Source organism: Doryrhamphus excisus, chromosome 19, assembly GCF_030265055.1.
Source record: "Doryrhamphus excisus isolate RoL2022-K1 chromosome 19, RoL_Dexc_1.0, whole genome shotgun sequence".
Taxonomy (NCBI): Eukaryota; Metazoa; Chordata; class Actinopteri; order Syngnathiformes; family Syngnathidae; genus Doryrhamphus; species Doryrhamphus excisus.
Genome location: NC_080484.1, coordinates 4,866,654 through 4,882,495, shown reverse-complemented (window position 1 = coordinate 4,882,495; position 15,842 = coordinate 4,866,654). Strand labels below are relative to the sequence as shown.

The following is a 15,842-nucleotide window of genomic DNA, read 5'->3' as shown; positions in this document are numbered from 1 at the left end:
AAAGCTGCGTGACATTTACACAGATGTAATTTGCCAGCCCACGTGTCGCACAAAAGGGAACTATCAAAAGACGCATCCATCACCGTGTGTGTCGCTGCTGGGAGGGGGCAGCGCGGCGGGGGAGGTTGCTGCGTGGGGGAGGGTGGGTGGCGAAGAGATGGTAGCAGGTTCGGGGGGTAGTTGCTCCTCTGCGACCCTCGTCACTGTGAAATAAGGAAGAGGAAGTCTGCGGAATTAGCATCTCCAGACGGCGACGCTTTGACTTCACAGTTGCTGCTTTAAGACGTCTGCACTGGATATGTACATTTTGGCTTCAGTCTCAGGTGGCGTCTCAAATGTCATCAAATTGTGCAGGAAGTGATGTGCGTACACGAGGAGTGCACGTCCTGCTACTGTCTGCTGGAGGCCCAAAGGTGTCACGTCCTGCTGGAGCAGCCCGGACGCTACGCCCTGGTGGGGGAGCCGCTTATCCAGGACGCCGCCAAGCGTCTGCGATTGGCCGCCTTCGGGAGCCCTGATCCCAGCAACCCTCTGGGCTTCATCCTCACCGTCTACTGTGTGGACGACACGCCGCACGCTTTCCAGGTAGCTTTGATTCAATAGAAGTTGGAGTGCAGTCAATGCAGTCGTGTCACTACATCTACCCGTTTACCTACCCACCTGTCCGCCGCCATCTATCTACCTCCTGACCAACATACCGAGACCTGTATCTACCTACCGTCACTCTACGTACTGATTTGTCTACCTATGGTACCTACCAACCTGAATATCTACCAAGCTATCTACCTATTTTCTACTTACCTGCCTACCTTCTTATAGCTCTAATATATCTACCTACGTATCCACCTATCTCCCTGCCTAATTTCTACTTCCTACCTACCTACCTACCTACCTACCTACCTACCTACCAACCAACCTATCTTCCTGCCTAATTTCCACTTCCTACCTACCTACCTACCTACCTACCAACCTATCTCCCTGCCTAATTTCTTCTTCCTACCTACCTACCTACCTAACTACCTACCAACCAACCTATCTCCCTGCCTAATTTCTACTTACTACCTACTTACCTACCTACCTACCTACCTACCTACCAACCTATCTCCCTGCCTAATTTCTACTTCCTACCTACCTACCTACCTACCTACCTACCTACCTACCAACCTATCTCCCTGCCTAATTTCTACTTCCTACCTACCTACCTACCAACCTACCTACCTACCAACCTATCTCCCTGCCTAATTTCTACTTCCTGCCTACCTACCTACCTACCTACCTACCTACCTACCTACCTACCTACCTACCTACCTACCTACCAACCAACCTATCTTCCTGCCTAATTTCTACTTCCTACCTACCAACCTATGTCCCTGCCTAATTTCTACTACCTACCTACCTACCAACCAACCTATCTTCCTGCCTAATCTCTACTTCCTACCTACCAACCAACCTATCTTCCTGCCTGATTTCTACTTCCTACCTACCTACCTACCTACCTACCAACCTATCTCCCTGCCTAATTTCTACTTCCTACCTACCTACCTACCTACCTACCTACCTACCAACCAACCTATCTCCCTGCCTAATTTCTACTTACTACCTACTTACCTACCTACCTACCAACCTATCTCCCTGCCTAATTTCTACTTCCTACCTACCTACCAACCTATCTCCCTGCCTAATTTCTACTTCCTACCTACCTACCTACCTACCTACCAACCTATCTCCCTGCCTAATTTCTACGTCCTACCTACCAACCAACCTATCTCACTGCCTAATTTCTACTTCCTACCTACCTACCTACCTACCTACCTACCTACCAACCTATCTCCCTGCCTAATTTCTACGTCCTACCTACCAACCAACCTATCTCCCTGCCTAATTTCTACTTCCTACCTACCTACCTACCTACCTACCTACCTACCTACCAACCTATCTCCCTGCCTAATTTCTACGTCCTACCTACCCACCCTTCTACTTACAGTATGTACTACCTACTATTCTCCACTTATTTACCTACCAATCCATCCACCTATCCACCTAAGTTCTCCCAACCTACCTACAGTACCAACCTACCGACTACCTCCGTACCTACCACCTATCAATCTGCCTACTTACCTACCAACATTCTTATCTATTTACCAGCCTACCTACTTATTTAGTACCTACCTACCGACCTGTGTGTCTACCAACTTAGTCTGCCTATGTACTACTTACTTATTTACATACCAATCTAGCTAACTACCTATTTATCTACCTACCTGCCAACCAATCTATTTGGGAGTACCTACCCATGTACCAAATTATTTACCTAACTATCAAGCTTTGTAGCTACCTACTTATCTACTGTCTATACCTACCTATTTTCTACTTACTTACCTTCCTACCGATATAGCCACCTCTCCACCTAGCTACCTATCTATCTATCTACCTTCTACCTACCTACACATATACCGAATTACTTACCTAACTATCAAGCTATGTAGCAACCTACTTATCTACTGTCTATACCTACCTATTTTCTACTTACTTACCTACCTACTGATATAGCTACCTCTCCACCTAGCTACCTATTTATCTATCTATCTACCTTCTACCTACCAACACATATACCAAATTACTTACCTAACTATCAAGCTATGTAGCTACCTACTTATCTACTGTCTATACCTACCTATTTTACCTACCTACCTACCGATATAGCTACCTCTCCACCTGGCTACCTATTTATCTACCTTCTATCTCCCTACCAACCAATCTCTTTACTTACCTACGCACCTACCTACTTATAATAGCTAATACCTAGTAACCTAAATCTATCTACCTTCCTTTCTACTTACTTACCTAGCCACCTACCTTCCTACTACCTAGAGTATCTACCATCCAGCATCTACCTGCCTACATAAGAACCATCTGAACAAGCTATCTCCTTACCTTCCTGTGTGTTGATATAAAAATAGGGCTCCTTTTTAACATTCATAGTAGAAATCGGATTATGTTCTGTTTCTTTTTGACCTGTTGAACACCCGGTATATGACATCATTTTCTCAATGAGTCCACACTTCCTGTTCTTCCTCAGGAGGTGACGGCGGGCGAGCGCAGCCGAGGCGGCCGACTGCTGGAGGAGCCCAAAGTGCTGCTGTTTCGGGGCAACATGCTGAGCCTGCAGGTGTCCATCCAGGACCTCCCACAACTGCTGTGGAGCATCAAGCCTTTCACCACCTGCCAGGTACGCTCCGTTCGCCGTCAGTCCATCATCACGCCATCAGTCTATCATCAGTCCGTCATCACGCCATCAGTCTATCATCACCCTCATATCACCCGCTGTGTCAGCCATGTTGGAGCTGGACACCGTGTACCTTCATCTTCCCTGTATCCTCCATTAGAGCTTTCCTCTGCATGATGGTCACTTGAAAGTATAGAAGGTAGACGGACACAGCAGGAGACCACACACACACACACACACAGATCTATGTCCCCTTCTGTCCTGTGATGTTCATCCCAGCAGTGACTGCACTGTTAGCACAATTAGCTCGCAGCAGCGTCGGCGGAATACCAACTAGCGGCGGGAGATGCTATTTGAGCTGGAAGATGTCTTCCCCCCCGCCTTGAGGAGGACGCTCTTATGTGTGGCCGTCCTCGTGTCTGATGGATGTGAAGAGGAGATGATTCATCCATTAGAGCTCCTTGTTGGCCCGCAGGATGGACCTTTTCGCTGTAATCATCACTGATGACATGAGCAGCGTGTCCCCACGTAGCGCTCTTACAGGAGGGACGCTTCTCTGAGGGGACGTCCCTCCATCGTCACTCTTGTTGGGTGTGCAAATCGAGGCAAGGGGGACATTGGGAATAATCTGTTCAAGAACGAGTGTGACATTCGCGTCTCCTCCGCCTCCTGATTGGCCGACCGGTGACTGATGAGCTTACCGGACTCGCTCGGCCCCCGACCCCATCAGTCACAGTCAAAGGGGACGTTCAGACAAAACAAAAGTCATCCGGTGATCTTTCTTGTCGCCCTGTGCAGGAGTTCTCCTTCTGTCAGGTGTGGGCGGGCCAGCAGCGCCCCCTGCAGTGTGCCTTCTCTCTGGAGCGCTACAGCCTCGCCTCCTCGCCGCACCTCTCCTGCAAGATCAGCGTCAGGCAGGTGAAGGGCCAAGAGCAGATCCTCCAGGTCTACACGTCGGTGGTGGAGGTGAGGCCATTCTATAAATATCATTTCACAAGAAAAATGAAAACAGCATCAAAACCGAATAATCAGTCATTTTAGAAGTCAAAATATTATGAGAAAAAGTTGTCATTTTAGGAGAATGATGTTGTAATATTCATTCATTCATTTTCTACCGCTTTTCCTCACGAGGGTCGCGGGGGGTGCTAGAGCTTATCCCAGCAGTCTTCGGGCGAGAGGCGGGGTACACCCTGGACTGGTGGCCAGCCAATCACAGGGCACATATAGACAAACAACCATTCACACTCACATTCATACCTATGGACAATTTGGAGTCGCTAATTAACCTAGCATGTTTTTGGAATGTGGGAGGAAACCGGAGTACCTGGAGAAAACCCACACATGCACGGGGAGAACATGCAAACTCCACACAGAGATGGCCGAGGGTGGAATTGAACCTTGGTCTCCTAGCTGTGAGGTCTGCGCGCTAACCACTCGACCGCCCTGTTGTAATATTAGAAAAATAATGTCATTTTAGTAGCATAAACTTGAAATATTAAAGAAAAAAGATAATACATTTTTAAAATTTTATGGGTTTTTTTTTTCATTTTTTCTCCCCCTTTTCTCCAATTGCCGTTTTTACTTCTTTTTTCTTTTTTTCCTGTCTTGACCGTTCCAGTAATTGACTCTGATGCGCTATTATTTTTGGAGCACCTTTTTTTTAACAAGCAAAAATGTGGTTAGAATTGGAGTCAATGAGACCAAAATGGTCCCAATGCAATATTCTACATATCTTTAAAAAATCATGAATATTTTGGGTTAATATAATATTCATTCATTCATTCATTCATTTTCGCTTTTCCTCACGAGGGTCGTGGGGGGGTGCTGGAGCCTATCCCGGCTGTCTTTTGGGCGAGAGGCGGGGTACACCGGAGTGCATGCACAGGGAAACATGCAAACTCCACACAGAGATGGCCGAGGGTGGAATTGAACCCTGGTCTCCTAGCTGTGAGGTCTGCGCGCTAACCACTCGTCCACCGTGCCGCCTTAATATAATATATTTACCAAAAATATATATATGAGTGCAAGACGTGCATCTGTAATGTGAATCAGCTTTGTATTCCTGCAAGTGTAAAAATAAGCTCAGCGTCATCTTATGACTGTGAACGCAAAAAAACAAAACCCGGAAGTTTAGCGATGACCTGCCGGTTTGTCTTTTTGGTTTGCGTCAGAACCAGCAGGGGGCGCTGCCCTTCTTCTCCCAGTCGGACTGCAGCGTCACCTCTCAGACGGGGCCACGAGCCTTCAAGATCCCGCCCTCCATCCGCCAGAGGATCAGCGCCACCTTCGACAGCGCCAACGCCAAGGGCAAAGACTGGCGCCTCTTAGCCAGGAAGCTGCGCATCGACAGGTGCGTCAGGTGTCAGCGTGACGGGAAATAATGACGAGGGGGTGGGTGCGCTCTCTGCGAACTCTTGCTTAGAATGTGGGATTAAAGCGGCGTGTCGCCGCTAATCTGCCATCGGCCTCCAGTGGCGCCCACGCTGCTGATTTCATTATAGATGAGGAAAGAGCGCTCACACGCCACGCGCGCCAGATTCCCATCGGGAAGGTCTAGGACCGTCACCGCGGCCGTTCGGTCATTAGCGGCTGGCCTGGTGGGGGGCGTTTGATGACCAATCGTCATCATCAATCCACAGAAAAGGAAAACAAGCCATGCAGCGTTTAAAAGTCCTCTGGTCCTGTCAGTCACGCTCTTGTGTCTTTCCTACTTTTTTTAAAGGATTTATGCAAAGTATTTCTGCAAATATTTGGGAACGCTCACTGGGGGGAGTAGGAAAAGGAAACAGACATGAGACAAACAGTGAGGAAACAGTGCCCCCTGTTGGACGACATTATATTCAATAGAAGCAAACTGATGGTATAAGATGTGTTAGGTGCATTTTGGACTGTCTGCCTTGTTTACTTGTTACCGTCCCCAAAAAATAATTAAATTAGTAACGGAATGACTCCTTCATGAATGTAATTAGTTAAACAACTTCAAATATGTTACTGAAGTGGGACATTTGGGGCGGAGGGCTGAGCTTGCAATTCTCTACCGAGACGCTAGCGGGCAGTGTTTTCCTGAGCGTGACAAGCGATTTAGCTTTCTGTATAGTAGTAAACAATGGCCAAACTAACATTCTAAAAATGAATAAATATTATATATAATATTATGGGAACAAAGTCATAATATTCTAAAAAATTAGGAAAAATATTTCAAAGATTATTATATTATGTAATATATTTATCATATATAATAACTAATATATTATTTATAATTAAGAATAAATTTATTCATTCTCTACCGCTTATCCTCACGAGGGTCGCGGGGGTGCTGGAGCCTATCCCAGCTGTCTTCGGGCGAGAGGCGGGGTACACCCTGGACTGGTGGCCAGCCAATCACAGGGCACATATAGACAAACAACCATTCACACTCACATTCATACCTATGGACAATTTGGAGTCGCCCTATAATAATATTATATTATATTATAATATTTATAATATATTTATTTGTAATATTTGGAACAATGTTTTTAAATGTGTGAAAAATTTGGAAAAAATGAGTGAAGTCTGAAGTTTGTATTAATAACAGGTTTTCACAAAGCTGAAATGCTAGAATAATGTTCAAATATTATGAGAATTAAGTCATAATTACAAAATGAAAAATTACAAAAGTTGAACTTGTTGGAAAATTTGGAACAAAGCCAAAATATTATATAAAATATTATATAAACAATAATAATTGTTAACAAATATTAAATAAATAATATGATAATATTGAAAAAATAATAACAATATATTGCGTTATTTTAATGATTTAATTAAATTTTACGACTGCCCCAGACCATCCAAAAACAATGGCCCCCGTTAAGGGTATATTAGCATATACCAGGGGTACCTATTAAAGTGACATTGTGTTGCGTTTTCCCAGGAACCTGAACTACTTTGATCATCACGAGAGCCCAGCATCCGTGATCCTGAGCCTGTGGGAGGCTCAGCACCAGGACTCGGGAGACCTGGACTCCCTGGCCAGCGCCCTGGAGGAGATCGGCAGAGTCCAGTCGCCCGGAAGCGGCGGCGAAGAGGAGCTGACCTCCCTAAAGTTGTCAAGGACAGCAGACTGAGCCAGGATCCGCTCCTTATTGCATGAACGCTGCCGGACTTCCCGCTCGGCTTTGGCCCAGAGAGACCGACGCTGCAAGTGCGTAATTCCGTTACTGAGGAACCTTTGCAAACACCAGGCGGGAACGCTGAACCTCACGGTGAGGAATGTTTGTGTTTTTGACCAGAGTGAGTCATCTCACTCTTATCTTTGAGGTGATGGACGCCGGTGACTTCCTGCGGGTGGTCCGAATGTTTATGTGACGTTTATGTGTCATGTTGTCATTCTTTCCTTTTCCTTTCTACGTCGTGTCTTTCATTGTGCGGAAACAGGAGTTCAGAACACAAAGAAGGAACGTCGATGCCAAAAGGTTAGCATCAAGATGTTTCACATTAAGAGTGGACGTTGAGTGCTAGCTAACACGTCGTCATGGTAATACATTTATTACAAGTTGTCGCTGCTGGTTGAATCGTGTTTGCTTGTGGACGCCTCCCAACCTGAACCAGAACCTGGTCCACGTGCTCCAAGATGACTAATAAAGTGGCTCTGTGTCCAACTCTGTGTCGCCTCTCTTTTCACTGCGACTTCGACATCAAATACACATGCCGGCCAAATCGGGATCTCTTTGTTTGTGTGTGAACGTCAATTGTAGACATAAACATCCAAATCCTAATGAGCTAACCCAGCAGCTAATAAGTACAATAAGTACATGCTAACTAAAGCATTGAGTCACACTGATTAAAAAGCTAAAGAAAGCAGGAAGCTAATTTAATATTAGGTAAACACTCTTCATAGCTTAGTAGTGGCATCATGCTCGCCACTTTGTGCCAAACTAGGAAGGAACTCGTCAAGTTATGTTGGTTGAAATAGCTCTCAAGCACAAATTTAAACATTTTATTACATCTCTTCATCACTATATTTGTAAAGGATTTTTTATTCTGATTGTTAGAATAATAATTTAGATGGATTGTGTACCTAATGATGTGGCCAGTGAGAGTGTATGTCTCCGCAGCCACCAGAGGGCGCTGTGCGCCTTCTCCTCAAGCGAGACTGTCGTATTGGGACACGTCCACACACACAGAAGTGTATGACGGTATTATCTTTTTTCTTGACACCCATCTTCACTGGGGGGGACATTTTAATTGCACTGTGCCTCTCTCTCTCACACACACAAGATAATAACTCTAATTAAGAAGTTAAAGAAAGCGGGAATTAATATCAGATAAACGTGTGAAAAGAGGCTAGCTTATTAGCTGTGTCATTGTAGCCACTAGGAAGGAACTACGTCATAAACTGATTAAATAGCTAACTAACCATGAAAAACTTCTCCCAGAATGATACAAGCACAATTAAAAAAAACATTTTTAAAATTAATACATCTGTGCATTATTATCTTTGGAAGCGAACGTTATTTTTCCTAATGGATTTCATTGGCTGGTGTTCCTAATGAAGTGGGCCATGAGTGTGTGGTGTCCACATGGCCACTAGAGGGCGCTGTTGCTTTTACCTCAAGAAAGACTATTTCAACATGTGGCCTGATCTTCCTGCTTGACACCCATCTTCATTTTAACTGCACTGTTCCTCTCTCTCTCGCTCTCTCTCTCTCTCACACACACACACACACACACACACACACAGAGACACACAAAAGCCCCCCCCCCAACACTACCACCCATCCGCAGCAGCAGCAGGGCATGCTGGGTAAATATTAATCTGCTTTATTATCTACACTCTGCAAAGCGTGACCGAGCCGGATGTCACTGCCCCCACCCCACCCCCCTTTACCAATAAATGCTGCCCCCTCCCCTCCTCGCCTCCTCTACCCCCCCCCCCCCCCCTCGCCTGGCCAACTGGTGTGAGTCAAAAGGCTTAAAGACAACTCTCACTTTCTTTTTTTTTTTTTTTTTTCCTAAAGGCCAAGCAGACACTCGACATTCCGACCAGGACACACAGGAAGTGCTACAGAGAGACGGGGAGGGGTGGAGTGGTGGTGGGGGGGAATGCAAGTCATGTGCAGCTCATGAGAACTAACCTACAAAAGTTGGAATTTATTTTGCTTTGAGACGGCTCTGTTGCCACAGCGACGTCCGCTTTCCCAGGCTAATCCTCCAGCACTAAAGCTAGTGTGCTAATTGTGCTAATTCACTTGCCCCTTCCCGCAAAAGACCCCCCCCCTCCCCCGGGCGCCGCTACCACCACCCGAGAATGGATCCAAATTCCACACTTGCAGTCGGTGATGAGACGGGAGGAACCCAACAGTCAGCTTGGAAGCGAGCGCCAGGATCCATTTGTCATTTTTACACAGCGTGGGTGGCTGCTGTTGGGGGGGGGGCGGTTGTGGTATGCTTTGGATTACCGTACGTTTGCGGCTGGCGGGCCGTCTGCTGCCGGCTGGGATCAGACGGCTCACATCAGCGTCGTCTGACTTTTTCCAAGACGACCAAGTCTATTTTTAATGCTCCCAATTATCACCCTGGCATTCCCGCCGGGCCCCAAAACCCCTCCTATCAGGTCATGTGACTCATCAGGTGCAGGTGCCAAGCACGCTGACATCACCTGCGCCCAAACAAAGGCCGCATTCCTCGCTGTGTGCTAATCTTCTGTTAATGTTCAGCCCAACCGGACTCAACCGCTCTGCAAAGCTTTTGTCTGACGTCCTCGCCTCCTTGCCTCCTCGCCTCCTCGCCTCCTCTCCTCCTCGCCACCTCTCCCCGGGGCGTCCAGACTGGTGCTGAATCCACAAGAAGATTTCCAGAAGGTTCTGCCAGCAATCTCGCCTGGTTCCAGAACCCCAAATCCTCCAAGCCTCCTCTGGTTCCGTGACGTGAAGATAAACGTACGGCGGCGGGGGCCAAAAACCAGCGGCGCCGTAGACGCTGACAAACTCACATGTTAGCCTTAGCTGCTAGCCTTGTTTTGATACTTGGATTTTTTTGGAGTGTGCGGTTTTGTTCTTTGCAAGCTGATTTTTTTATTGTTAAAAAATGTTATTGTCCACTGGCACGTTCTAAAAATATCATTTAACAAGAAAATTATTTTTAAAAACCCAACAAAGACAACAGTAATTGTCACTTCTGTGTGACCTTGAAGGCCTCGCTCGCATTGTTTTTATTTCAATTTCATTTCTGTTACAGATGATGCTGCTTCAAATGCTCCATGAGGCTGGTCGTGATTAGCTTCCCTGGTTCTGTGGCACCACAGGGAGTCTGTGCATGGCAAGTTTTGCACGCAGCAGGCAGGCATCATTCCTGTTCCTCGCTACTTTGTAGCTATAGCCTTTCATTTTTAGCTAACGCTGTTCATTTTTTAACCGATTACATTGAACCATTCAGTTCACGACATTCAAGCACTAGGGAATAGTTAGCTATCTAGTCAGATTTTTTTAAATGTGCAGATCTTTCCACAACATTCACAACACAAAATTCCACAACATTTTCCCATTGAAGGTTTAGAAGAAGAGATTCAGGAAGTGTTTTGCTGTTTTTGTTTTTAATGTCTTCTAATTCCGCTTTCATTTTTCAACCAATTTACGACATTCAAGCATTCGGGAATAGTTAGCTATCTAGTCAGATTTTGAAAAAAAATGTGAAGATCTTCCAAAAATTCCACAGCAGTTTTCCCAATGATGCGTAAGAAGAAGAGATTGATTCAGGAAGTGTTTTGCTGCTTTTTTTGTCTTTTAATTCTGCTTTCATTTTTCAACCGATTTACAACATTCAAGCATCAAATCATTTGGCTCATTCGGGAATAGTTAGCTATCTGGTCAGACTTTTCTTTATGTGCAGATCTTCCAAAAATTCCACAGCATTTTTCCCATTGATGGGTTAGAAGAAGAGATTCAGGAAGTGTTTTGCAGTTTGTTTGTTTTTTGTCTTCTAATTCCGCTTTCATTTTTCAACCGATTCATGCCATTCAAGCATTCAGGAATAGTTAGCTAATTGGTCAGATTTTTTTTAAATGTGTAGATCTTCCAAAAATTCCAGTATTTTTCCCATTGAAGGTCTAGAAGAAGGGATTCAGGAAGTGTTTTGCTGGGGTTTTTTTTTGTCTTCTAATTCCGCTTTTATTTTTCAACCGATTCACGCCATTCAAGCATTCAGGAATAGTTAGCTATCTGGTCAGATTTTTTTTAAATGTGAAGATCTTCCAAAAATTCCATGGCATTTTTCCTATTGAAGGGTTAGAGGAAGTGTTTTGCTGTTTTTTTTTATTTTGTCTTCTAATTCCGCTTTCATTTTTTAACCAATTTGCAACATTCAAGCATTCAGGCATCAAATCATTCGGCTCATTCTTGAATAGTTAGCTATCTAGTCAGATTTTTTTATAAATGTGAAGATCTTCCAAAAATTCCACAGCATTTTTCCCATTGAAGGGTTAGAGGAAGAGATTCAGGAAGTGTTTTGCCGTTTTTTTTTTTATTTTGTCTTCTAATTACGCTTTCATTTTTCAACTGATTCACGACATTCAAGCATTCAGGAATAGTTAGCTATCTGGTCAGATTTTTTTTTTTAAATGTGCAGATCTTTCAAAAATTCCAGCATTTTTCCCATTGAAAGTTTAGAAGAAGAGATTCAGGAAGTGTTTTGCTGTTTTTTTTGTCTTCTAATTCCGCTTTCATTTTTCAACCAATTTACATTCAAGCATTCGGGAATAGTTAGCTATCTGGTCAGATTTTTTTTTTAATGTGCAGATCTTCCAAAAATTCCACAGCATTTTTCCCATTGAAGGGATAGAGGAAGAGATTCAGGAAGTGTTTTGCCATTTATTTTTTTTGTCTTCTAATTCCGCTTTCATTTTTCATTCACGACATTCAAGCATTCGGGAATAGTTAGCTAACTAGTCAGATTTTTTTTTTTTAATGTGCAGATCTTCCAAAAATTCCATGGCATTTTTCCCATTGACCATAGTACCTCAGCACTTTCCTAGGTACTTATGTACAATAGGCAGGAAGTACATTGGAATACAGAAGGTGAACAAATGTCTAGTAACTGATATGAAACCTCTTCCTGTCCTTTTTGGACATGCAGAAATATGAATTGTGTGCATGTTTGAGATTAATTCAAATTAATTCAATTCTGCTTGTGCATTTGTCCCAAAATTGCATATCCTGTAGTTTGACTTTACTCATCCAAACCTGCACCCACACATTCCCACCAAATGGGAGTCAAGTGGAGCTGTTGACCCGTCGTCTAGGGACTGAGGTTTCCTCGATATGGTGGCCTAGAGCCTCCCTCGCTGGCATCCTTTACGCATAATTACCTTTTTCTGTGTGCGACATCCCCAACTAGCGGTCCGGCATGGACACGCTCCAGGAAAACTCTCATCCTTTCATTGTGGAAGAAAGTCACCTCCATTGTGTCCACGGTGCGCCCTGCGACATAAGAGACGTATTTTTCTTCTTTCTTGTGCCGCGACACCTGCAAACCCCTTGAAGGCCTCGCCGGCGTTGTTGGTTTTTTTTTTCCTTTCCTCTCATTTCTTTTCCCCCTGTCGACCTTCCTAAACAGACTTTTCAAACAATACCCAGCGGACGTCACAAGTTAACTCACAGGAAGGTTTCTCTTCCTTTTATTTTTTCTGCCTTTTCCTCCGCAGGTCAGGAGGTCAGGCTGCGAAACACCGCCATCCGCTGCTCGCGTACACACACACACACACACACACACACACACATGAAACGAGTGGCAGACTTTTGTGTGGAGTGTGTCTTTGAGTGTTTGAGTGTGTGAACCTGCTCAGGATGAGCTTGCGAATAACTCAGCCGAGCACTTCCTGTTTTTGAGCACGGACGTGGTTGACCTCAGGATGTGGAAGGAGTGGAAGATGCAGGACCAAGGAGTTTTTTTTTTTTTTTCCTTGACAGGCAGCGATGAGACGCCCCCGGCATCTGTCGCACAGCTTCGGTCGTTTCTGCTTCTTCGTCAAGGCCACGGCGTCACCTCGGGTGTGGGGAGGGTGGGGGGCGGGGCATCACATACTAGTCGCCAACCAAAACACCAACTCCACTGCTTATTGATGACAGGTTTTTGTTCCACGACACACATCACAGCCACCTGTGTGACACATGTCGCACTAGCCAATGGTTGTCATGTTTGCCTATGTCGCCAACTAGCGGCTCGCCATTTTAAGTGCAGGTCATTTTTGCAGCTCAGCGTGAACGAGGATCCATTTGACACCCGTATGTGAAAGTTCCCAAAAATGCAAAGAAAAAACGTTGCCTACTTTCCCAAGTTAGTGTTGTATAAACATGCCGAAAGCTATCCATGCTAACGTTTGCCAGACACGTGGCTCTGTCTCAACGCCAATGCTTCCGTCAGTGCACTTCAATGAGTGTGTACTTAGCGCCTTGCTCCCCAGTCGCCGTTATGTCAAGTTAGGCCCTTCCCTCCCGTGACCGAACCAAGATGGCGACTACTGAGAGCGGAGCCTGGCTATTTGGAATGTTTTGAGAGCAACACCTGGGTGCTGACTGTGTACTGCATTCCGGCTTTTCTCTCGGTGTGAGCCCACTTGGAAATGGGCCGACTGAGACACAGTTATTGCATGCTAACTTGACCACACATGCTAGCGCTCCACGCATTTATTTTATTTTATTTTATTTTATTTTATTTTATTTTATTTTATTTTATTTTATTTTATTTTATTTTATTTTATTTTATTTTATTTTATTTTATTTTATTTTATTTTATTTTATTTTATTTTATTTTAACATGTTTTTTTTCATTGAAACAATCCATTAGCATGTTTTATTTTTATTTTTTTATATGCACTCAGGTTATTATATTACACTTTTTTAATGTTTGTCTATTTATCTGATTTTTGATTGATTTATCTGATTGATTCTTAGCACTCTAATAAATGTATTCTTATTTTTATTTTATTTATTAATTATCACTTTATCACTTGGGTTATTTTTAATGTATTATTAATTATATGTATTTTCAATGTGAATTTTTTGAATATTTAAAAAAAAATTCATTATTATTACATATTTTAATATTTTAATTCATATATTTATTTTTATTATTCACATTCAGGTTATTTGTAATGTATTATTAATTATATGTATTTTCAATATGATTTTTTAATATTAACTTTTTTTCAAGTATTATTACATATTTTTATATTTTAATGTATATATTTATGTTTATTATTCACATTCAGGTTATTTCTAATGTATTCTTAATTATATGTATTTTCAATATGATTTTTTAATATTAAAAAATATATATTATTACATATTTTTATATTTTAATTTATATATTTATTTATATATATATATATTATATATATATATTTTTTATATTTATATTTTAATTCATATATTTATTTTTATTATTCACACTCAGGTTATTGTTTTAGCTTTTTTTTAGCATGTCAGTCTTATTAGTAGCACTCAGGTTACATATACTGCATATAGATATATGTATATTTATTTCTATTTTTATATTTATATTATACATTCAGTTAAGTTTTTTGCTTCCACTAAATGAGAAGTGATCCAGACACTTTCACAAACTAATTTCTCAATCTTCCTTCCTTCACGCCACCGAGGGACGTCACGTTTATTTGTGCTGCAAATGACCGTGCAGCGGTTTACTTTCATTGGTCCAAATGTCTTCTCTGGAGACGCACGCACACACACACACACACACACACACACACACACACAGTGTTTGGAGCACTCTAGACGAGATGAGATATCGTCGGGAGGAGCCATGTTTGACAGGATGTTTGTCGTCTGATGTTGAACAAACACATCATCAAGTTGGACACAACGGCTGCATTCCTTACATAAACACTTATCCATGCTTTTTTAGCGTATATTCTCATTTCACGTTCAACTTTTTCCACTTCAAACCCCCCCAGAGATCCCCTCGGCCTGGAAAGTGTACTGTTGTTTGCCCTCTCGTACTGCTTATTAGATTAAATTGGACTGCTAGAGGTTATTTGTGCACATCTTGTTCCTATTCTGCTGCTTTCTCAACGCGAAAGACAGCAACTGTGCTCATGGTGGGAGATATTATTCATTACCTCGCCTTCGTCTGTCTTAGTTAGTCATTAAGTTGGCTAATTAGTCACCGAATATGCATCCAGTCTGCCGACGTACTTAAACACAACACAAGTGTACATGCTTTGTATGCTTTGTATGCTTTGTGTGTTGAAAGCAGGATTTATTATGATGGGTTGTTGTGGGGGGGGGCAACATTGAGTAAAATGCTAAATACGCTAAGTAAGTACACATTTTCTGTAAAAAAAAATAAAAGTTAATGTTTTGTTTTTTGTGTTGCAAGCACCACGTGAAAAGCAGCCTTTGCTACACTGCTCATTAGCATTAAAGGTACACTCAAAATGGAGGTGTTTCCATTATTTTTTTAAATACCGTTTCAATACGTTTAAAAAGCTTTAATGTAAAATGAGTAAAATGCTAAGTACGCTAAGTATGTACACATTTTCTGTAAAAAAATAAAGTTGATGTTTTGTTTTTTGTGTTGCAAGCACCACGTGAAAAGCAGCCTTTGCAAAACACTG

The 15,842-nt window shown here is 43.0% G+C and overlaps 1 protein-coding gene across 3 annotated transcripts in view; it reads left to right on the top strand.

Annotated features, from left to right (window-relative positions):
• LOC131106719 (netrin receptor UNC5D-like) overlaps positions 1–7,869 on the top strand; it is a 169,524-nt gene extending 161,655 nt beyond the window's left edge. For all 3 annotated transcript variants that reach the window (XM_058056062.1, XM_058056063.1, XM_058056064.1), the window contains 5 exons: positions 355–585; positions 3,080–3,229; positions 4,025–4,192; positions 5,398–5,576; positions 7,143–7,869. In XM_058056062.1, the coding sequence (XP_057912045.1) occupies positions 355–585; positions 3,080–3,229; positions 4,025–4,192; positions 5,398–5,576; positions 7,143–7,335 (921 nt within the window). In that variant the 3' untranslated portion in view covers positions 7,336–7,869. The remainder of the gene's footprint in view (positions 1–354; positions 586–3,079; positions 3,230–4,024; positions 4,193–5,397; positions 5,577–7,142) is intronic.
• The last annotated feature ends 7,973 nt before the right edge of the window (positions 7,870–15,842 follow it).